General features: G+C 39.9%; 1 protein-coding gene across 2 annotated transcripts; it reads left to right on the forward strand.

Annotated features, from left to right (window-relative positions):
* scml4 (Scm polycomb group protein like 4) lies at positions 1–16,775 on the forward strand. Of its 2 annotated transcripts, XM_030046574.1 has the most exons (6): positions 1–166; positions 1,101–1,303; positions 2,171–2,300; positions 6,437–6,649; positions 16,039–16,184; positions 16,352–16,775. In XM_030046574.1, the coding sequence occupies exons 2-6, from the start codon at positions 1,106–1,108 to the stop codon at positions 16,475–16,477; spliced, it is 813 nt and encodes a 270-aa protein (XP_029902434.1). In that variant the 5' UTR covers positions 1–166; positions 1,101–1,105; the 3' UTR covers positions 16,478–16,775. The 2 variants fall into 2 exon arrangements, with proteins under 2 accessions (XP_029902434.1, XP_029902435.1); XM_030046575.1 differs by lacking the exons at positions 1–166; positions 16,352–16,775 and adding an exon at positions 4,831–4,892 and having other exon boundaries at positions 1,092–1,303; positions 16,039–16,179.
* The last annotated feature ends 8,173 nt before the right edge of the window (positions 16,776–24,948 follow it).

A 24,948-nucleotide genomic window follows, 5' to 3' on the forward strand; every position in this document is an offset into this window, starting at 1 on the left:
AGAGAGAAAGGAGACTCAGCAAGCAGCTACATCAAGGGAATATCCACTAACCTGCTGCTAGAGTGGAGCATCATCATCGTCATCTCACACACACACACACACACACACACACACACACACATACACACACATACGCGGCGTTTACCACCAGACGGCTGTGTGCATGGTAGGCAACACTCAGATCATCTTTGTGCTCATTTTCAAGCTTTCACTTTGTATGTGAGTGTCAGTCTGGCATCATACATATTCATCCACTCTGTGTGTCTCTATTCCTGTTTTTTGCTCTATTCTGTTCCCACTCACACACACACACTTTAGTCTTCCGAAAGAAAGACAGATTTTAATTAAACAAACTGTGTGTGAAATTCGTGTTAGTCTGCCTTGTAGGCCAGAGTGGCATGTTAGCCAGTGAATGGAAGTGAAGAAAAAAGATAGGTGTGTGACAGCGTAATGGTAGAGTGTGTGTGAAAACAGCTTTAGAGTCAGAGGCCATATCAGGTGACATATTGCAGTGGACAGATGAGGAGGGGATGGATGGAGAGAGGGATGAGTTGTGGATGGATGGTGCAGAGACTCCTCCAAGGCCTCGGTGTGCCTGACTGATTGTTTTGTACTGTGGTTTTGTGGCTGTATGTGCCTCTTCCTCGCTTCCTCTTTCTCTGTGTATGCATGTGTGTGTGTGTGTGTGTGTGTGTGTGTGTGTATAAGGGAGTTTAGCTGTAGTTAGAGGGTTTTATCACTCTCTCTCTCTCTGTCTTTTTCCTTGTGCAGAAATTATATTTGTTGCAATCTGTGCAGCCGGAGAGGGGGAGGGGTGTGTCGTTTTACAGAGCTTTATGTGGCTTTGTTTCTGTTATTTTCATAAATTACTCTGTGTGGGAGTATGTGTGTGTGTGTGTGTGTTGGGGGTGGAGGGTGTGTGTGTGTGTGTGGGGGGGGTTACGACCAGTCGTAACCATGTGCTTCCGCTCCAATTTCAAGCAGTGGCAGCGGTGCTTGCAGTTTTTGCTGCCTCCTTCCTGTTTTTGTCAAATCACATTTAATAAGATGTGCCTCTGTCTCTCTCTCTCTCTCTCTCTCTCTCTCGTGCTCTCTCTCAGGTCTGATGAGTATCTCGTCTGCCGACTCACAGATGCAGACTCCTACTCTCGGCCCCCAGTTCATGGCGGGGCCCCAAGGCAAGGTGCCTGGCAGGAAGAGAGGTCGGCCCCCCGTCCGTAAGCTGGAGTTCCAGAGCCGCTACACGGAGCCGCTGTGTCAGCTCAAGGTGCCCAAGAAGAGAGGCAGGAAGCCTGGCTTCAAGGTACCCACACGTCAGACTGTTAATTACTGAAGTTATTATTATTTCTGCTGAGCGGGCATTAAAGAAACTAAAGAGCTTGTTACATTCACAGGATTTTGGAACTTTATATATTTTATTGTTGGTATTGAAAGTAGTATATGTATTAGAATTTGTTGTATTTATGGTTTTGGTATTTGCTCTGGCTGCTGGTATTAGGATAGAATGTAATCCAATAGAATAGAAAAACTCTGTTTTCTCTGTCTTCTAATGTCTTCTAGTTTTTTAGTGGTTACATGTGCTGCTGCATATGTTGGCCAGGACACTCCTATGAAAGAAATTTCTAATCTCTGAGAGGTATTAATAAATAATAAATAAATACAATTAAAAAAAAAAAAAAAAAAAAACACACACACAGGTGACCAAACCAAAATCACAAAGAAGGACATGAGTTCAAAAATAAATCCGATAAACTAAATATGTAAAGATTCCAGAAATCAGATGAAATAGATCATCTGTGTCTAATTATGCCAGGTCCTTATTTTATGAGTTAACCAATCTAACTAGTTCCATTGGTGTCAGGCTGTTATTGTTATTGGAATCAAAATTATTCTTAGTCAAAGAATTAATGCTCCTGTAAAATGAGTAAGAATCTCCTGCTCAGCAGCAGGCAGCTTTTTGGCCTCTAAGTAATTGGGGAACTAGCATCAAGTGGATATTCTTAGAAACTATATTTAGGTGTTGTATTAGAGGCCTGACTCATCTGCCATCCTATTTATTTGTATCCTTATGCTTTTTATACCCTTTCATTCTTCTTTTTATATATGGTTTCCTTATACTGGTGTATTGATTTCTATGTATATTTGCATGTGTGTGTGTGTGTGTGTGTAGCTGAAGCCCAGGATGGTGATGTCCCCACTGGCTGACTCTCCTCCCAGCAGTACCCCAGAGCCTGAGATGGGCTCCATTCCCCAGGATGCTGCCATCGTCCCCCATTCTGCCACACCACAGGCCCTCACAGGTAACACACACATACGCACGCACGCATGCATGCACGCACACACACACACACACACACACACACACACACACACACACACACACACACACACACAAAGTTATGTGTTCTTATTGATGTTTCTCATTTGGATTTGATCATCCCTTCAGTTCCCACTTCAGAAGTTCCAAGTCAGATAAACTCTTTTTTTTCAGATTGTATGACAATGCTGCATATTTATTCTCTACCTGCTATTTGCAGTGCTTCAGCAAAGCTATATCACACTGATACTGAGATACTGAAATATTCAAAGCCAAGATGTCATTGTTTTATGGCTTTAACATCACATTAAAATAGAAAATATCTACATGTCTGGTGCATTATTTCATCCACATTTCCCTGGACTTCAGCAGGATGTGTTTGGTATTTTTGGAAACGTTGGGAAGGGTTTTTTCCTCGTCATTGTTGCCCTGTGCTTGCTCTTGGGGGATATTCTGGTCTATGGATTTTTACCAGTATCTGTTGGGTTTCTGTACAGCGTGTAGAATAAAAAATTTAAAAAAATTCAATTCAATTCAGTTGAATCTCCACTAGAATTTAAAATAAAGTTCTGTGGATCTGAACAAAGCCTGGCTGCACATTACATGTTTGTTATGACAAAACACTGATGGGACCAGCGAAGTTGAATTTCAAGTTTATTTTGAGCCCCTGATCCTAGTTTTTATTGTGTCACTGTGGTTTCTTTCTTCTCATCTGCACCTGCAGTGACTTACTGTGTGAGGACGGATGCTTCTAGATGTAAAGCATGAACCTCTTGAATGTCACATCAAAAAGAACAGCATTGCCTGCTTGCATGCTTTCGATAGATAGATAGATAGATAGATAGATAGATAGATGATCTACTCTGTTATTCTCTTTTAGTCCTCTTTGCTTTCCTCTGGAGAAAATCACAACCTGGATTCTTACACACAGACACACATTTCACACACCCACCTTCTCCCTTTCTTTTTCTTCCTCTGAGCTGTTTTAATACCTGCAAATCAATAACCAAATATTTAAAGACTGTCTCGCAAATATTTGAGATGGGAATGGGAATATCAAATATCAAGGACCACTGGTTTGCTCTTTGTCCTTGTAAATCACAAGAAGTATTTGATCTATGACTGTAGATACAGAGAATGCACACACACACACACACACACTCACTCATACACACACGTTCACACACACTCACACACACACACAGATATAGGCACATAAACCGGTTAGCTCCCCATGGTAACACCCAGGCAGATATGTAAATTGTGTTTGCTGAAATGGTGGAGCATTTTAAAATGGGCTCCATATTTTATGGATATTAGTTGGGATGCCAACAAACAGTGAGCATTCCCTTGCAGATGCAGAAACTCTCATTATATCATGCATTTTTTTTATAGACTGACTTCAGAAATAAAATTTTATTTTATCATACATAGTTTATTTAAGTATTTTTGCGGTAAAAAGTGAAAAATGACAATTAATTGAGGTGTTATGTTGCTAATGAAATGGACTGATATAAGTCACAACACTTTGATTTTTGATGTTCAGAGCAAAAAAGTAAATGTACTGAAATATCAAGAGATTAGTAAAAGACATGAAGGTGTCTGCTGTGTGTGTGTGTGTGTGTGTGTGTATGTATGCATGCACACACACATTCATGTTTAACTAACTAATAACTCCTTGCACATCTTATCACATGATTGGTTTTTCAGCTGAAAATAAAATCCCTCTGACTTTGCGTGAACATGTAGAAACAATGTAGTAATTCTCAGCAGTCTGTAATGTTAACATGTCATCAGGAGGATCTATAACCGCCTGACTCTGGCAGAACCAGGGGGCATCTCTGTTACTGACGTGCTGAAAATGCTTGGCAGATCCAGTAGAATGAGTGGCTAACTTCCAGTCATTTTACATACAATTTCCTGAGTTGCAGGCTTAGAGGGGTTTAAGATCAATTGAAAGTTAATCTCTGAAAAAGCTGTTTGAAGAGTGTGACTGTTACAGAAAAATGTTATCGTTTAAAACACTCTTTAAATCTGCATTTTGTATGGATCTGATGGTTAAGTAAAGTCACGTTAATCTCATAAAAAAAATATGCTTGTTAGATGAGATAATCTGACCTGTTTCCAACGCTAATCTATTGGTTTCCGGAATTTTCTTGAATCAAGTGTCATTTTCTTGATCCTAGTGGGTGATCTGCCTTATTCTGCCGTGATCGCTTCAACATATTTACAGTTATTCCAAGAAAGAAATCCCAAAACAAGTGAAACTAAACTGGAAACAAGTGGTTTTTGCAGTGATACAATCTCCACCTCCCTGGTTTGCCACAAGTACATCTGATCAGGCGTACTGTACCGTATGTTAAACAAGACCAGGGGAACCTGGTGCAAGCTGAGCCACTCAGAATTAAATGAAAAATGAAATACTTTGCATGTTGAAATGTCTAAATGAACAGAGCACCAGGGCTCACTTGTGTTGTTGATTTATACCAGTTACTCCTCTGTTACCGTCACAGCTGCTGAGATTTCAAGCTCTGAAAATAGCCAAGCCGGTCCAGCCACTTTGATTTGTTCTAGGGTAAGTACCCCTGAACAAATTCCCCTGTGGGATCAATAAAGTATTTATGATTCCGATTGCCCCCCACACACCACCCACCTACCCACACAGTGATGATACATTTACTGGACTACTGTATTTTGGTACTTTTTTTTTTTTTTTAAACTTATGGCTTTTACTCTACTCCATTTCAAAGACAAATACTGTACTTTTGACTCCACTCCATTTAGCTTTGAAGTCAGCGGTTGGATTTTTCTTTTCTAAAATGTGATTGGCCACACGCTGTGTTCCTCACAGGAGAAGAACCAATCACAGGACCTTCTCTCAACGGGGTTCGAAGTCAAAGTGGAAATACGCCATCCAGCTCTGTGAACTGAGCACAAACAAGACATACGTTTTCAAGGAAAAACGCATCCATTCCATTTTGTTAGCCAAGCACAAACTACTAATCTGGTGGGGTTAAGTGTTAATGGCAACAGCAGATAAATACAGCATATTTTTTTATTTTCTGAGTATTCTGCATCCGCAGCAATTCCAGTTGTCTGACTAATGCCTGAATTGTCTGGATTTAAACACACAACCTCTCTCTCTCTCTCACACACACACACACACACTCACACACACACACACACACACACACACACAAACACATACACATACACAAACACACTTTCCTTCTCATAGATTCGACAGCATTTCTATGCTGAAGTTTTTATAGGCGCTTCAGTATGCTTTGTGTAGCATAGTGGTTCTACAAGCATGTCAGTGCATGAGGTGGTGTCACAGAGCTACGAGGTTCTGTAAATGCATTATAAAAATAATACAGCAATGCATTAATAGTAAAGTAAAAGTTTGACTGAGCAACATTCACTTGTAGTGGAGTAATATTTGACCAGGAGGATTTATATTTTGGCTCATGTAATGGGGCTGTGTGCTTTGTCCACCACTGCACACACACAGTCAGGCTGATGGTGGCTTTGTGGAACAGTGAGTCTGTTGTTAGAAGGCTAACATACACACACTTCAAGGTCTGAAGGCCCGCACTTGTTTGCCCAGTCAGGAATAACATGATCATAGCAAACTAACCACATCTATGGAACTAATGACAGGATTTTACATTTGTCATTAAGGTAAGCAATATTTGCTGTGTGTCGCTCAGTTCAAATCAATCAACCAAGCCCCAAACAAACAAAAAGCTTCATAAGTCAGTAATGTGTAACACAAACAGTTCAGAGTTAAAACAGTAGTGTTAAAACTACTTGTTTCATCATATAACACACTTTATTCTTTCTTTTTTATTCTTTATTTTAGGATTTCAACTGGTGGCTGACAATTTACACTGGTTCAGTAGCATATGTGTTAGCTGTGTGTGTGCGATTTGTGCATTTACAGAGTTTGTATGAACGACACCACCTACTGGTTAAAATCGCACACTGCTTTTTCAAAAAGATGGGCTCAGTCAGTCACTCCATTACGCTGGGAAATTCAGAGTCGGCACACTTAGGCAGCAAGGCTAACAAACTGCTGAACTGGGATCTGATGATGTCCTGTAACTTGTTTTGCAGCAGAGACACCAATGCCTGATGACTTCTTGTGTGACCCCGTGGACTCCAAGCGCTACGCCGTTGACCCCAGCGACTCCGCCTTTAATGTCATGGCAACACAGTTCCCACCCAAGCATGCCTACATTTACCGTGGCAGCAGCAGCTGCTCTGCACCAGTTGGCATCTGCAGACAAGCATCCAGCCCTGCAGCCTTCCAGGAGGCAAACAGAAATGGTGAGGGTGCCTTTCAGAATCCTAATTCCTTTTGCAAAGTGCAGCAGTTACACAAAGAATTTATCTGGTTGACTGGTGCTGACGTATTAAAAGACAAGTTAAACAATGCAGCGCTGACACACTAGGTGAACAAAATGTGGCAGGGCTAAACCAGACATACTGCGTCACAGTAGTTTAACAAACACAAAAGTATGCATTTATTTCTCTCATCAAGTCTAATATTTTCCCAATTTTACTTTCACTGAATTTGTGAAAAAAAATAATTGTTTGCTTATTAATACTGGTCTGCCTTGTGCCACATAAGATGCTGTGGATTAAAGGTTTTCTAAGTAGAAAGCAGGCCTCCTTAAGCAGCACCAAACACTATGGTGAAGGTGAACAAGATGTTCATGAAGGATTTCTAATAAACTGGTATTTATTGATCATCAAAAGGAGATTGTGCTGTAAAATGTCCAACATATCTGTTATTTGGGTAAAGACACTGTGCACAGGTAGGACTGGAGTTAAACTCCAAACCTCTGCCTCTTTTTCCCTGTTTTACACAGGTTTCAGTTTTCTAGGAATAGATGGAGTTGTGTTTGCTATGCTGTCAAGTGCTTGGTATCATTTTGTACAGGGAAACAATAAAATAATCAGAAATGTATGTGCCTAGCACATGTAGGTTCCTTGGGACAGTCGTGAGAAGTTTCGTTGAAGTCTAACTTATTTCTGCATTTCTGCACAAAGATGAATACATTTTGTGTCTGGCGCTTCTATTAATTTTGAAGGATTATGACAGATATGTAACTCCTCTCCTATTCATTTGGACCATACAAGAGTGAGGATGCTCAAGCTATATTTGGTCAAAGCTGCCATGCTTTGGCATGTAACTTTGACCTTTGGTTGAAACCCAATATGTGGTATGTGCTCTACCTGTTTATTTGATAGTGACTTTAGACAGAGGCAGGGAAGGCAGGGAAGGCAGGAAGAGAGATGGAATAACATGCAGCAAAGGGCTTGGGCTGGATTTGAACGTGGGCTGATGTGGTAAGAAAGGTACATGCTCTACCAAGTGAGTCACTGGGGCACTCCATGGACCGGTGTGTTTGAAAGGAATTGTGTTTAGTCTTTGTTTTATAAAGACATTTCCCTTTGTCCCTCTCTGCCATGGCACTGTTTGTGACTTCATTTGTCATCATGAAGCATATCCTAATTTACGGAAAATAAATAAAACTGACACAATAAATCAAACTGTCAATCTGAGGTTTCCTTACAGAGACTTAAAGTGGTAGTTCAGATTGTGACTCATGTAGTGGTATTTTCTGGTCCATGTGAGTGTAATACAGCCGAGAGCTTCACAGAGTACACTCCTGGTGAAGCTCACATTCTTGCGACAGGGAAGGATTTCACAGACCAGACTTGGTGGATGTATTCCACTGACATGTTCCAGCAAACAGACTTACACTATACAGGTAAGAATCCAAACTATCACGTTAAATCTTCTCTCTGTGTTTCTGCAGAATGTGTGTGTGTAAAACAGCTATCACAGCTGCTGCTCACCAGGACATCTCTGTTCAGACTTAGTTTGTTTCACTGAGATGCTTTCATTCAGACACATTGAAAGCTGTTTCCTCCATCCTCTCCGGCTTTGTGCCTCAAAATCCATTTGGACAATCTCATTAGGGGTGTCATGCCGATGGGTTTTCCATTGTTTTCAATTTTCAGGAGGAGTTCACCATCCTCGATGTCAAAATATGTTTGGAGCATGGTAACATAGCTATATAGAGCTCTGCATGTTTGCAGGAGTGCATTTGAGACCAGTTGCCATCCACAACCCATAGTGGGACTCAGTGGTTGTGCGGTGTTTTGTAGCTTGTTGCCTGGAGGAGCTGCTCTGTATATGTGTTTTTTTTTTTTTTTTTCCATTCCTTGTCCAGTGATGTATCAGTAATCAGGGACTTCTTCAGTTTTTCTGGGGCTCAAACGTCTCGCTCTCTTCCCCAATGAGGCCAGTTTTTTGTAGCCACTCTTTTTATGCCCATGTGTTCTGCCCCCTTTACATCATATGACACAAAGTCAACCAATCACACCAAGAATGAGCTTATAGCATACTGTTTCTATGAGCCATTTTCACCATATTTGGCTTTCCTTTTCCTGATCATGCAGATTCCACTGCATGATTAGACTGTCAGAGACTGTCACATATCCTTGGTGTGTCAACAGACTGATCACACACCCTTCAGCTAATTGTGATACTGTGCTGGCACAACCAGATTAACCACATCACTTCCAGAGAATTTGCTACATTTAGCCAAGATTTCACAGACTGGGCGAGGCAGAGGTGCAGCGCACCTGCGCTTCGCCAACTGGGTGTGGTCAGGTGGATTTTGCAAGTTTTGCACGCCGTGCACGCTGGCGCAAGTATTCCGCCGTCCCTCCTACAGGCGCAAGGAAGGAGAGAAGGCGTGGAGTGGGTTTGACACAGCCAATTCACTTTAAACCAATCAAATGAGCCCCTGTCCTCGCCTTTAAAATGTACTGCGCGAAGGCGTAATGAAAGTTTACACAATTGACATGGAGGAAGAGAGCAGCAGCAACACACACTCAGGACAATGAGGCCAGTCTTGGCTGCTGGAGTGTTGCTGGAGCTGCCTGCCATCCATCTATCCACCCATCCATCCATCCATGCATCCATCCATCCATCCATGCATCTATCCTTACATTCGTCTTCCTCAGTCCCCTGTCTTTCCATTACCTACATCTCTTATCTCTCTTTTTCCAGCTCTGTCACCGTCTGTTAAAGTTGTTGATTTTTACGAGCAAATATAAATTTAACCGTGAAGCCCCCATTTTTAATGAATGTTTTTACCTCAAAGGATAATCCTCGCCATATTCATATAAATACATGTTTGTTTTGCAACTTTCGACTCCATCACTTACTGATGCAACAACACACTAGAGATTAAAACAAAATCTGGTTCATGAAAGCAGTGTCTGGCAAGGAGCGCAGCGGAGTGTGGATTGAAGTGCGGAGTGAGTCGGGTCACAGGTATAGCCTATCACAGCAATAGCCGCCCAACGCTGTTGGCCATTGCGTGTAGACTTTTTTCCCTTTCTTCTTCTTTTTCTTTTGCTTCTTCTTTGTCTCCCACCAACCCACCGGCCAACCGGGTAAATCCCTGGTTTCCCTGTACGCCAGTCCGCCCTTGGATGCCTTTTACATTTTCGATTTGTGTGGAATACTTATATATATGGAAGAAGAACTGGGTAGTTAACACGAGCAGCGCCAGACACCATGACTGGAAAAAAGACATCACCATACTGGACACATTGTTTGACTGACAGGTGATCAGGTTGGGTTTCCATGACGCTGCCAAACGGTGCCAATCTCCTTTGATCTGACATCAGTTGTGACAGGACAGTCGATATGGAGATACATTAATGTGCTGATTGAGATAGTAGCATTGAATAGTGGTTTTGTGGGTATTTATTGCATTGTTAATGTGCCTGATAATCTGTGAGGTTTTGGTGACGTGTGCACACTGCCCGCCTGCCAGCCAAAATCCCACTACACCGGCTCCGCTCCGCCTTGTGCTGAAAGTAGACGTGGTTTCAGATTGCGAGCTTTTGGCGCACCTTGGCGAAGCCTTTTGGCACGAAACTGTCACTGTGCCAAGCCGAATCTGTCAGCACCTCCCCCTGCTGCAACGCCACTCCAATCTCAGTGCACCTCGGTCTGCCAAACTACCAAACTGAGCGCCCCTCGGGCTGCACTGGTCCAAACCAGCTCTGTGCGGGGTTGGCCTCACTGCGCCACCCTGCGCTGCCCCTTAACTTGACCTTTTTGGTGGCAGTTTTCTGAGTTCCTCTTGATGAATTCGGAGACAAATCACATGACACTTACATCCTGTCATGGCGTGTGAGCTTGACCTTTGGTGGAACACCAGTGATGGGGTGATTTCCACCTTTTGAGTGATGTAAATTCAAAATGGCAATCATGGGAATAAGATCAATAGAAATTCATGTCATGTAACAGTATGCAGTATTCAGCAGCAGAGCATTAAAGACTCAGACTCAGACTCAGACTACTTCATTGTCCATTTAAAATTCACAAAAAATGGAAATTTGTCTTTGGCTCTGGCATGAAGACAGCAAGACAACATATAACCAGTGTTGGGACCAATTACTCACAACACTAATAAGTTACAATTACTAATTACTTCTGTAAAAAAGTAATTTTGATTACTACTCAATTACTGCTGCAGAAGAGTAATTCAATTACTGGGGAAAGTAATTTTTATGATTACTTTTTTCTTTTCTTAAATCCTCTTATTAATGCACATATTTTTGCATTGCTGTTGCAGTGTGGACATTGCTGTCAAATTTCATCTATCATTGTCAGTGTTGGCCACGTTACTTTGAAAAAGTGATTCATTATAGTTTAAAGTAGTGATGCCAGCTTGTCCAGGTGGGGAATTGAACCCCCGGTCTTCTGTACGGCAGGCAGAGATACTATCCGCTCTGCCGTCAGGAAACACGTGTTCTTTATAATTTGTGCTGAGTCATTCTCCATGCATGTTGATAAGTTACGAAAAACTGCAAAGTCCGACCAGTTTGAAAATTGACACACCGCTTTTTCTCCACAAGACGCAAATTTTTTGAATAGGATAATAAAATAATAATAATTATCAGTAGTAAGTAACGGCTAGTAACGGCGTATTTTATTGTCAGTAACGGTAATGGTGTTATAACGGGGGAAACAGTAATTTCTTTGATTACTCGTTACTGATAAAAGTAACGCCGTTTCTTTGTAACGCCGTTACTCCCATCACTGCATATAACACAAGACATCACAATAAGAAAATTAATAAGACAGAGAATAAAACAGTGAAGCAACACATGCCACTGAAGTCCAATTGTGTTGTGCTTAATGAGCAGGTAACAGTTATCTTAAAATTGAAGAGGGAATTAGAACAGTGGGGCAAAGATAATGATAATAAATAGAAATAAAATGCAAAAAGTCAGAGGCATGTCTGTGTGCTGGGGGCAGGTCCTGCAGAACCTTAAACAGTTGTTGAGAGTGCCCACAGCTGATGGGATGAAGGACATTTTGTAGCCCTTTTTCCTGGCCAGTGGGACTGTCAGCCTACGCCCTGATGGCAGCATCTGAAAAGCAGAATGGTGGAGGTGGGTGGGATCGTGGTAGATCTGGGTTGCTTTTTTGGTTATTGGGAATGTAAATACTGAAGTGGTAATTGTTTTTGTCCAATGATCTTGCCGGCCTGATTGATGATTTGTGCCAGTTTGTTCTTTTGTTTCAGGGATAGGTTTCCATACCAGGACACAAAATTGTACGTCAGCACTCTCAGTTAGTGATTTGTAAACCATGGAGAGGGTACGCTGGCTGGTGTTGAAACTCCTCAGTTTCTTGAGAAGAGCAAGGCGTTGTCTCCCTTTTTTATGGATGTAATCCACATTTTCCTGGAAGGAAAGATGATCATCTTTTATTGTTCCAAGGTATTTGAAATGTGTGACTTGCTCCACATCCTGACCCTTCATGCTGATTGGCATAAAGGTGAGCATGGAACCTTTACCACCTTCTCTTCTGTTGCCTCTTAGACACAGCACTTTGGTCTTTGCAGCATTCAGGTCTAAGACGCTGCTGTCAAACCAGGAAGCCAAGGTGGCAGTAGGAGTTACTGTTTGTACCCTGCAGGCAGGCAACCAGGGCCATGTCATCGGCATATTTAAGAAGGGAGAGGTTACTGCTGTTGCATTGTTTTTCATTTGTGTATATAGAAAAGAGCAAGGGCGATAGAACACACCCTTGAGGAACACCTGTATTGAGTACCAGAGTGTCAGAGACGATATTGTTAATGTGGGCTTTCTGATGTCGGTCTCTTAAGAATTCCTTAATTAAGAGAACCATGCTATCACTCACATTGAGATCACGCAGGCGCCTCAGTAGAAGATGGGACTGAATGGTGTTAAAGGCTGAGGAGAAGTCCATAAATAGAATACGGACATGGGTATTGGCTTTGTCCAGGTGGCTATGGATTCTATCCAGAAGGGTGAGTGTGGCATCCTCAACACCCTGGTTGGCTCTATAAGCAAACTACATGGGGTCCAGTGATCCAGCTACTTGAGATGTTAGTTCATCACGTATTAGACGCTCCATATATTTGCTGAGAAGAGGTGTGAGGGCAATGGGTCTGAAGTCATTATTGGATTTGGGATGGGGAGTTTTTGGCACAGGAATGACGGTTGCTGTCTTCCATGCCTCGGGGTAAAAGTTTGAATTTAGGAATAGCTGAAACATCCGGGTGACAGTAGGTCCCAGTTGCGCTGCACATTCCTTTAAGATCCTCCATTTAAGTCCGTCTGGGCCATAGGCCTTGTGAGGATTTATTTTCTGCAGTATGTACTTTGTCATCATAGATCGTAACTCTCTGTGTAAGTCCTTCATTTTTTCAAAATCACCCGGAAGAAATGCTTTTTTCTTCAGAGTTAAGTGATATTTAAGTTCCTTACTGACCCATGGTTTATTATTTGAGAAGATTTTGATTTGTTTTGTTTTAATTGCAGAGTGCACACAAAAGTTTATGTAATCAGTTATGGTATCATTCAACAGTTCATAATCATTCAGACTCAACCCAATCAGTAGCCTCAAAGCAACCTCTCAGCTTATCCACAGAGCTGTCTGTCCAAGCTTGACAGTGCAGAACAGTAGGTTTAGCCCTCCTAAGTGATTGACGGTACTGTGGTAGAAGGTGAATGACATTATGATCCGACCGTCCCAAGGGTAGGTGGCACCGAGCCGCATATGCACCATCTGCGTTGCCAAAAAACAGATCTAATGTTTTGTTTAACCTCATCGGCCATGTGACATACCACTGATTCTTGAGACTTTGGCAAAAACATGTCCGACTAAGAATAGTGCCAATTCCTTTGAAAATGAATCACATTTTGTTATTTTAAATAATCAGGGTTGATCATCTGAGGATGTTCTGCACAAATATAGCACATTTTTCATGTTTGTTTATAACTGTATTAATTATTTGATTATGTATAAGGCCAGTACCCATAAAAGCATGTGTCCTCTGACAAGATCGTATCATTTCAATTTAATATGAAACTGTGAAAAAATATTTAAAATGCATAACATATATATATGAGATGAAAGAGTGAATTGAAAAGAACATTTAAAACTAAAATCCATTGATTTTTAATTATATTTACTTTAAATGGGTGCTTACCAAAAATGTGTCCCAGGTTTTTGTCAACACAGTCAGATATTTATCAATAAGCATTAAAATCAGACAACTACACGGTCTGCCATATTCCTGAGGACCCCTTTCCACTCTGCTACATCCACTGAATTAGGCAAGACAACACAAGCTCCTGTAAGTTTGCTATTTTTTCAGTAATTTTCACGTATTTATTGATATTGCTAGTGTCACAACCATGATGCGTCAACACTGTCACTTTTATATATGGAGAATTCTTCTAAATTATGTCACAAATTTAGGCAGTCTAAGAAGGAGTCAGAGCTAGCTAGCTACAGTGCGAAAAGAAAATGGCTCCTGTGTAGAATTCATGCATGGCATCCAAAAAACTGTTTTTGTCAACACCCCATGTGTAACCCCTCAGCACAGGAATAATTTGCCCCCCAAAAATATTTAGAGCTAATTAATTGTGCCATTTTAAATGTCCCTAAAATGTTGTGAAACGCCTCTAAAAATACTTTTGATTATCAAATTTCCTTTAATGATCTCTCGTGTGTTTTCCTCTCCTACAGAGTGTCAGCTGTGTATAGCAGCAGCTGTTAGCCAGGCTGAAGTGCTGCTTCACGTTACATACATTACATTACATCCTCTCTCTCATACAGAGAGTCGTCGGCAAAATCTAACGGGTTTGATCGGTCAAGGAAAATCCTTTCACGCCGTAATGCTCTTCGGGATCCTCAATGATTGGGCAGGCCACGGTTTGGCAAACAGCTGATTGGCCAGGGGGCGGTGCTTTATGTAGGATTAGGACAGGTTTTCTATCCCGATCAGAGGTGAACCAGCTTTGTGATACAGAAAATCCGGAGTTGAGCCTGAAGTTATCTCGCTAACCCCTTAATCCCGCTTCGTGATACAGGCCTCTGGTGTTGGGGCTTAGGAGCGAGTTTGGTTATTTGGGGAATAATCAATGATTATCCAGGTTAATAAATGTCAATAATGGGGCACCACCCTGTAGTCAGGGACCAATTAACCAAATAGGGAGCAGTCTCGAAAAGGGGTGTTCCTTTAAGAATATTGATATCTGAGAGATATCAAATTCCCAAAGTGAGTCCCAGTGAGGTTTTAAGCTTGAGCACTGACCCTCTCAACCAGCCTGTAAAGCAAATGTGGTTTGTTTGTTGTTGTTTACCCTTGTGCAAATCTGAACTTTTGGTTTAGAAATCAGTGCATACTGCATGCAGCCAATAACCATGCTCTCGGATTCATAATCCGTGGCCCCCAGTTACAAATCCATGCCCACAGATTTGTAAACCATGCCCTTGGATTATCAATCCATGCCCAAGTTGTCTGAGCGAGTGGACTGCAAACCTTAGGGCACAGTTTACAAATATGTGGGCATGGATTTGAAATGTTAGGGCAAACTGAGTGTATGGATTTACAAATGGGTCTTTTTTTCTCAGCTGAACCTGAGAGCTCTATGAATCAGAGTTTTCAACAGTGACAAAATGGTAACTTAGGATACTTGTGTTGGTAAGTATGCCCATGGCCATGTTCTAGTTAAAGCAAGTTCACATCACATGGCATTTACATTGGTAGTGTACTTGACCTGTCCAGCACAAAACAGGTGAGTTCAGAGTCATGTGAAAATGTTTGTCCCTCATCAGTGATTTCCACCTGGGGAAGGCCACACAAATATTTACCCATGTTTTGTTGTCTGTCTCCAATTTGTTTTGATGAAGGTTTTCCCACCTTACCTCACTTTATTGTGCTAAATAATAAGTTTGAGTCTCCATTTATCAAAATCCTCACAACTCTATAACTCACTAAAACAACTCAGCAGCTCCTCTGTGTTACCTGCATATCTTATATAAAGTGTGTGGGGACCCGTCTTCCAGTCTACCGGTGCATTTGCACAAACAAATAAGGACCTATCTAAACCTTCTGCCTGGTTTGTATAAAGATGGCGGCACAACATGGCAGCTTCTACGGAAGTGGACCCGCTCCCCATGTAGATATAAAGGGCTATTCTAAGCAAAACAAAATACAAGATTATAAATTTTCATGTGATTATACACTAATAAAAAATACATATGAATATTATATTCCATTTCTGCCAAAACATCACTCTAAATCCTACACAGTGTTTCTTTAAAGCTGCCCCCCATGTCTGTGTGTGTTCCCCAGCTTACAGCCCCATGGCAGAAGTTGGGGAGTGTAAGCGGCCCACTGGAAAGGACCCATCCAGCTGGGGTGTAGAGGAGGTGGTGTGGTTCATCAAAGACGCTGACCCCCAGGCTCTAGGACCGCATGCTGATGCCTTCAGGAAGCATGTGAGTCTCCATGACTATCTTGTAGTTTATGGCCAGTGACTGACACTGCTCTTTTTAAATGGAGAAGGTACTAAAATCTACATGGAAATATGGAGTTTCTGGAAAGTCATGAAAGAACTGTTTTATTGCAGATCCCATTAGTGATGAGGTTCTGTGTTTCATTTCAGGAGATAGATGGAGATGCTCTGCTCTTGCTGAAAAGTGAGATGATGATGAAGTATTTGGGACTGAAGTTGGGGCCGGCACTCAAACTCTGCTACCACATCGACAGGCTCAAGCAGAACCGCTTGTGATTTGCCAAACTCTGGCAAGGCAGTATGACTGCCTGATTAACTAAAACTGCCCGGTGCTGATCCACTGTAGCTGTTTCCATCTGCAACATGTCAGATCTCAGCCATCATCAATAGATCAGGAATGCCCATGAATCCAAATTACATAGCTGACTGTTTCTTACTTGCCTCTGCCACATATGTTGTTTTGAGACTCTTGCTGAATGGAGGTTGGCTGTACTTCCAAAGACTGTTTACAGCTGAAACAATTATCAGTTCATTTCCATCTTTGCTTACTGGGTAGCTGAATATATTTGGATTGTAAATAGTTCAACTTGGCATCAATGGCAGCTATACTGAAATGGGACATTTAATGACCCCTCTGCAGACTGCACACCATTTACCTGACCTAACAGTGACTTTTGTAACAAGGACCTTTTTTCCCTTCAGAAGTATTTTGAAAAATTGGTACTTTGACCTGATGTTTTTTGTTTTGTTTGTTTGTTTTGTTTTGTTTTGTTTTGTTTTGTTTTGTTTTTTTGTTTGTTTGTTTATTGTTTTGTTTATTGTTTTTTTTTTTTTTTTTTAGAAAAGAAAGGAGACAAAAGCAAACATACACCTCAGAAAAATAAAATAATAAAAAAAAAAGTTAAACTAAAGAGAAATAAGATTTATTTTTATTTTTACAGGGCAAAAGTAAGAACACAACAAAGAAAGTTTAGTTTTTATTCGTTTTTTATTTTTATTTCATGCATTGTTTTTTTTAATTTTTAATTTTTCATTTTTGTTTACACAACAATTTGTGCTTTCCAAAATTTTGTCTTTATAGATCAAGACAGCAATATTTTAATATTTTCAATGGAACAATTCAAGACAAAATCCCACCCCTGGACTCTGGGTTTCAGGGGGTTAACACTGAATTATCACACGTACTGACTTGCTAAGATGGATGCATTCTTTGCAGTGTGCCAGCGATCACAACATGACACTTACTGAATGAACAGTGACATTTCAGGAGATTTCCACCACTTCCAGGTGCTTAAGATCACATGGTGCTCATAAACAGGAGAGGAAGGGGAGGAGATGCTGACATCATACAGCAGCAGACCATTCAGTGCCACATTGTTGGCCAGATTTTTGAACTCTACCATATCACTGGCATTAAGATGATAATATTCACTTGCAAGCCACATTGCAGCCCCAGTAAAACTTTTGTTTTATTGGAGAGAAAAAGTGTGTGGGGAAGCAATTTGTAGCAACTTGAAATTCTTGTCCCCATGGTACTTAGAAACTGTCACTGCCACTACAATCCTGTCACATACAGATGAATCAGTTTACCTTCTCATACAATACCTCTTCAAACATTTTCAGTCTGAAGCACATGGAGTATCGAAAGCATGTCACATTTTGTTCTGTGAACTAAAAAAAAGAAGAAAAAAAAGAAACAGTATGCCAGTGGTATATTCAATCTGTGAATGTGACAAAGTATGAAGTAAAATGACTGTTGTCTTGAACATAAAATTATTGCAGTATATGTTGTTGCAGTGTTTGCTCTGACAGTTGAGGCTATGCAGCTACTGAATACACAGTTTTGTCATATCATCAAAGCAAATACATGAATGCACAAGTGACTCAATCATAAGCAACTACATGAATACACAACTGACTCAATCATAAATATTATGTATATAATAAAACTTCATATAATATTTGGACAATTTATGGTTAAACACAATGCTTTTGCTACTTATATGCAACTTTAATATTTTATCAACTGTAACTTTGTGTTGTGTCTGCTGATTTGTTTAGATTTGTTTGCCATAGATCATGCCATGTATAAATATGTATGTGTATGTAAAAATTCTAAACCCCTAAGGGGCTAGGGACTGTGCTATCCTTTAACAATTTGAACTCACTTCACTTTGATAAATTGATTTTCTCCAACTCTCGCTGATTTGCAACAAACAGACAAGTGTTCTGAGAAATTTCCAAATGTGGCCTGAGGGTTTAATCACACTCTCTTACAATTCCCTGTGCCCCATATCAAATCTGTCTCCACTCTTTAAACTGGCCAGTTCCACACTATTTTTCTTTTGACGCTTTTATAATAAGCACTTTTTTTCTCAGAAAATATCAAGCTCTGTTTTCAAAAACTTTGAAAATAAATTTGCTTGTTTGATGGACTCTAGATACAATTTTGTGTCCTCTTTTTGAAGATGGAAAAGCAGGGAGTGAGGGAAGGAGGGCATCTGTGATGCTGGTAATGCTCAGTGTATGGAGATTCATTGAGAGGTGTAAGACAAACAAGTGTTGTCATTGACATCTTTGCTCTAAAAAGTACAATGGCATATTAGGGCCATTGTAGGGAAAATTGTGAGATTTTTTTCTTGGTCTATTAGCACAGTGCAGCTGAACTGTCAGCTGATGGATCAAATGCAAACTGAAGGGCAGGTTGACTATTAAGCAGCTATTGAATGAAGAAAAACACAAACTATCTACATGCAGGAGCCAGGAGGAGCTCAGTTCCCCTTGATCTGAGCTCCCCTAAAGACATTATTTGAGAAATCATGGCAACCAGGAACATCCTGTGTTTTGTCCTTTTTCTCCTTCCAACATGTCACCAGCTTTTGTTACCCGTTGTTAGTCAGTTGGACAGGCAGCCAAGCCATTTCTTGTTTGAATATAGTCAGTGGCCAGAAGACACATTTTAACATTAAGTCTTCTTAAGTTGTCTCTCTTCCCTTACTAGACATTCACGGATTTACCTCCAGATTATGGATTTAGTGGACTTTTATTTTGAAATCGGCGAGATCAGCATTGTTATCGCGGTGACTGCAAGGAGCTGACTTCCTGCCTAAACGTGACAACACTTCTTCATGCGGTTACACAAATGTGTGTATTTGTTGGCCAGAGGTGAACATGGCAGACATCTCGGAGAGGACACTGCAGGTTGCCATCGCCGTTTCGTTCGCCGCCGGGTTCGTGGCCGGCTGGCAGGCCAACCGCATGAGGCGGAAGTTCCTGGACTGGAGGAAGAAGCGGCTGCAGGACAAGCTGTCAGAGACGCAGAAGAAGTTGGAGCTGGCTTGAATGGTAACGTTCACTGGAGAGGTTTTGCATACTGACAAACACAGGGCCTGTTCGTTAAAACTTCCTTTGCCTAGGACCCTTGAGATTTCTGTCGTTTTCTAAACTAGCACATTAAACAAACTGTAGTATTTGTAGATCAAACTACTTAAATTATACGATGATTTCTAGGATTATTTATTTTCTCATATACAGACACGCAGGCCAAACTACATAGCAAAACCTGCAGACCAGCCTACTGTATTACTATTTTTTTTAACTGACAAAAGCTGTGAAAAGAAACATCCTAGCTTTGAACAGTAATTATGAAGGCTCAGACACAAGCACTTAACTCTCTGTGGCTTCAAATCAGCACCAAACAAATTAGTCCAGTCATTTTATGAAAAAACCTAGGACAAATTGCAAGAGAAACAAACTCAACTGATTTTGTATCCTCAGTTTGTCCTGAGTGAGGGAAAAAAAGTCCCAAGAAATCCCATTGGTGGAAAGTTTTGAAAATCACCTATTTATGACCACATATTACCAAAAAACACTGTTTTTAACACACAGGGGAAAGGGGTTCAAAATTTTACTTTCAGATATCACTATAAAAATTCACAAGTTGATTACACACACAAAGACAAGAAAAAAAGTCAATTACCAGTTCTTTGAATTATTCTGTTTACACATGCATATCACACATTATCTGATTTGATATGCGCTAATAAGGAATATAAGGAATAAATGCCAGAACAGATATTTAAACAGTGAATTCACTGTTATATAGTAACCTTTTTAATTCAAGGTTACTATATATATAGTAACCTTGAATTATATAGTAACCTTTTTAATTCAAGGTTACTATATATATAGTAACCTTGAATTAAAAGGTTACTATATAACAGTGAATTAAAAGGTTACTATATATATAGTAACCTTTTAATTCACTGTTACATAGTAACCTTTTAATTCAAGGTTACTATATATATAGTAACCTTTTAATTCACTGTTTAAATGTCTCTTCTGGCATTTATTCCTTATATTCCTTATTAGCGCATATCAAATCAGATAATGTGTGATATGCATGTGTAAACAGAATAATTCAAAGAACTTGTAATTGACTTTTTTTCTTGTCTTTGTGTGTGTAATCATCTTATGAATTTTTATAGTGATATCTGAAAGTAAAATTTTGAACCCCTTTCCCCTGTGTGTTAAAAACAGTGTTTTTTGGTAATATGTGGTCATAAATAGGTGATTTTCAAAACTTTCCACCAATGGGATTTCTTGGGACTTTTTTTTCCCTCACTCAGGACAAACTGAGGATACAAAATCAGTTGAGTTTGCTTCTCTTGCAATTTGTCCTAGGTTGACCCCAATTTTGGCCTAAAATTACTGGACTAAATTCATTCACACCTTTGCTTCTCTAGTGTTATTCCCTAATTTACTAATGGTGTATACATTTTAATCAGTGTGTCTTTATTTCCCAGGTGCAGAGGTGTGTGACTGGAGGAGTTCTGGTGAAGGTGCTGGACCGTGGATGTGCTGTCTGTCGCTGTGGATGTCTCTGTGCTCACTAGACAGGACTGACAGATGATTTCCATGCTGCAAACCTTGTAGTTTTTCCTTTTACCTTTTAAATGCCAAACCTAAATTTGTGTGTTTCCTCTCTGTGAAAGATGGCAAGCGTCTCTCCTGAATCCACACACCAAAGTGGAAGCTGATAGATCCCTGCCTTTAGTGGTTTTCCCTCCACAGTGCAAAAAAGGACTCCAATATCTGTTATATAACAAATAAAGTGATGTTATTTTCCTATTTTGTAAGTGTTGCTGTGTTTAGTTTAATCATGAAAACAATATCCTGCATCATTCAGGATCCCAAATGATGTACACTACCTGACAAAAGTATTAGGGAGTCACTATTTATGTGCATGATGTTCTCAAAGCACAGTAGAAAATATCCAATTCATGATGTTTAGTCGTTTATTTAAATAAAAATAAACAGTACCAAATCTTATCATCGAAATTATATCAGATAGCATCAAACAGAGTTTTCATCAAAATAACCGCCTCTGGCCTTAATCACAGCCTTACATACTTTTGGCATACTCTCTGCTAATTTCAGCAAATAACCTACCACTTATTCCCTGCCACTTTTCCTGTAAATACTCTCATTGTTGTTTGGTGTTGCTTTGATTTCTGGATCTGACTTTACTGTCTCGATAATCCCTCAATTTCTCAACTGGGGACAAGTCTGGAGATTGTTGAGATGCTCACATCATTCTAGATAACTTTTCATAGGGTTGACGGAGCACATACATTCTTCTCTTGGAACCAAACAAGTCAAATTTTGACTCACTAGTTTAGAGAGCAAGTTTCCACCTATCAGCCGCTTATTCTTGTGTTCCCTAGCCAGTCAGTCTTATGGTGAGACTGACTCGTCTCAAGTGGGGTTTCCAGATAGCTACAACACCATTTCGGACAGCATCTATCAGACAACAAGCTACTGTGCGACTGGACAATTCCAGAGTTCTCCTGGAGCTGTGATATGTGATTGCTGGGGCTGTCAGATGTCTGTTCCTCAAGCTGGTGAGCTGGATGGACCTATCCTGCACAAGGCCTGCCGCTGCCTTTTCTGGATTTCCAGTGGCCTGTTTTCATGTGTCTTTGGACTGTATACTGGGCAGCCAGTTTGGAGACATTTAGTTTGAATGCAATTTTTGCATTGGAAAGCCAGTCATTTTTTAAAATACAAATCATTGCAAATGTTTCCAAACTTAACTCATTGTTTTTTGGTCTGTGACAATTACCTGTGGCCATTTTGGAGACACCATATTGAATTTCTAGCTTCTGACCATATAGAGAGAGAGAGAGAACTCTAATGACCCCATGTACCACACCTGATCCCACCATAATGATCTGACCAATAGTGGTCATTGCGCTTCCATGATGTCAAGGACTTAATGGAAAACATATAAATTTGAAAATTACCATCTTTCAAGCACAACCAATGATAATAGATCTTACTTATGAGATATGAAAATGAAGGTTTTTGAGTACTAAGACAAATATGCTAAAATGTATGTGTGCATTTGTTCCCAAATGTTCAATAATGCTCTATGATGCTGATACTGCATTTTTTAAGAACACTATTAGAATGCTAGCACACTTGCATAGATATATAACACATACTTCAAAAGTTCAGTCAAGAATGAGAAACGTCTTAATACTTTTGTCAGGTAGTGTAACAGCTCTGATGTATTGTTTTGTCTTGTATCAGTGTTGCATTTCCCTCAAAAGGGCTTCATTCATTCATCTTGCCATATCAGTCTGATACACTCGTCATCAACCACACACTTGAGACAATTTTAACAGTGACATGCATGAGGACCTTCTTTTAGATCATATTAACCAGAGATAATTCAGTTAGTTGTTATGATAAGTGGGTGGGATCTGAAAAACATAATGTTACCTCCAAATGGCTGTGTTGGTTTACTGGGTTGATAAGTGAGTCTGCAACCTCAGATTTAATTTTGGAAGCTCAAAATCACATTTTCATTTTGCATGTTATTTTGAGCAATGCCACCATCTGCTGGTTTAAAGTTGGAAGCACAACCTAGATGTGGGATACTTTTTATGCTTTTGAAGACAAAGCATAAAAAGTATCACTGTTTGACCCCTAAAACTCTTTTTTCCCCTTAAGTTGCCCTTTTGGTGTGTTTTATTATTATTATTATTATTATTATTATTTTCATATGAGTTGTTTTAAAGGTAGAAAAAATGTTTTGTCACACACATAATCTACATTAAATGGTTGAAACAGCTTAATGATGCTATATCACAGTACTATTGAGTTAATTCAAAGCCAAGATGGCAAGCTGCCATACCTTTATGGCTACAATATGTAGACATGGAAAGCATGTGCATGTCTTGTGCATCATTTTATGCACATTTCCCTGTAATTCAGCCGGACATGTTTGGGATCTCTGGAAACATTGGGATCTCCACCAAAATTTACAATAAAGATATGTAGGTTTGAACAAAGCTTGGCTACACAGCAATGAAGAACCCTCTGAGGGAACTGGTAGATATGAAAAGGTTAAGATTTTTAGGTTAAGGTAAATTTTAATTATAACAGATAGGACTTTCTCTGCTTGTCAGTATTTAAGGGGAATAACAAATATGTGTTATCTCGGCCTATTACAACCAGTTTTGAGATTATATGCTTTTAACTTGTACTGTTTATATTAAGATTTTTAATGGCTCAAGGCGTCACATGTAAATATGTTTGGCCTATAGGTGGTGCTATTGCACTTCAAAGTATTTCCATGCACGCAAAAACAATTACTTCTCTACATCATTCCAGTCACTTGCTCTGAAATTAGATCTTGAGAGAAGATCTTTTTTCTCCCAACATCATTATACCAGCAGGCTTATTACTACTCAACAAGCTTTTGACAAAGACATCAGGCCAAATTGTATCAAGGCTTACAGAAAGAGATTGAATCCTTTTTTCTGTAGCACTCCATCAGTGGATGGATAAGGGGATGGAGAAAAGAGGCAGAGAGAGGGGACTTGAGGGGGAAAAACTGAGCTAAAATGACAGCTATTTTTTTTTAAATATTCTCCCTTCACTGATCTCCATCTCCTCCAGAAAAATAGAATTTGCATGTTCCAGTATTTTTCTCCTAGGGTACAGAGAATATTGCAAAAATATTCATATAGCAGGGCAGAAGAGCTTAAAGATGGAAAAAGCCTGGCTTCTTAATGTAATAAAACCCAATGATGTGGTAGTCATTGCAGTCATTACAAATGTTATTTCTTTAATAGTAAGTAACCTTACATTTATTATATTAACTGGATTATTACATTATTAACATCAGATTGTTATTATGTTAATAGATCATTAAGTTAACGGGAAGTTATCACTTCAAGTTGTAACAAAGTTCAGGAGCTTGCAGTCAGAGGGCCACCCTTCTATTGTGCACAGACACACACACACACACACACACACACACACACACACACACACACACACACACACACACACGTGTGCATATAGATAGATAGATAGATAGATAGATAGTGGTATGTTTGTGTATGTACATACATACTCTATCTATATCTGTATCTATGTCTTTCTATCTATCTATCTATCTATCTATCTATCTATCTATCTATCTATCCGTTTATACACACACACACACACACACACACACACATATATATGTCTATATATCTATATATCCATATATATATGTGTGTGTGTGTGTGTGTGTGTGTGTGTGTGTATGGAGAGAGAGAGAGAGAGAGAGAGAGAGAGAGAGAGAGATCACTTTAATTTAGTTTCTCTATAAATTCCCTTGAATGGCACCAGCCTTGATTTAAAAAAGAAAAAAGAGAGGGGTGACAGACAGCTTAGCTGGAATTACA

This window comes from Myripristis murdjan, chromosome 24, assembly GCF_902150065.1.
Source record: "Myripristis murdjan chromosome 24, fMyrMur1.1, whole genome shotgun sequence".
In the NCBI taxonomy this organism is placed as follows: domain Eukaryota; kingdom Metazoa; phylum Chordata; class Actinopteri; order Holocentriformes; family Holocentridae; genus Myripristis; species Myripristis murdjan.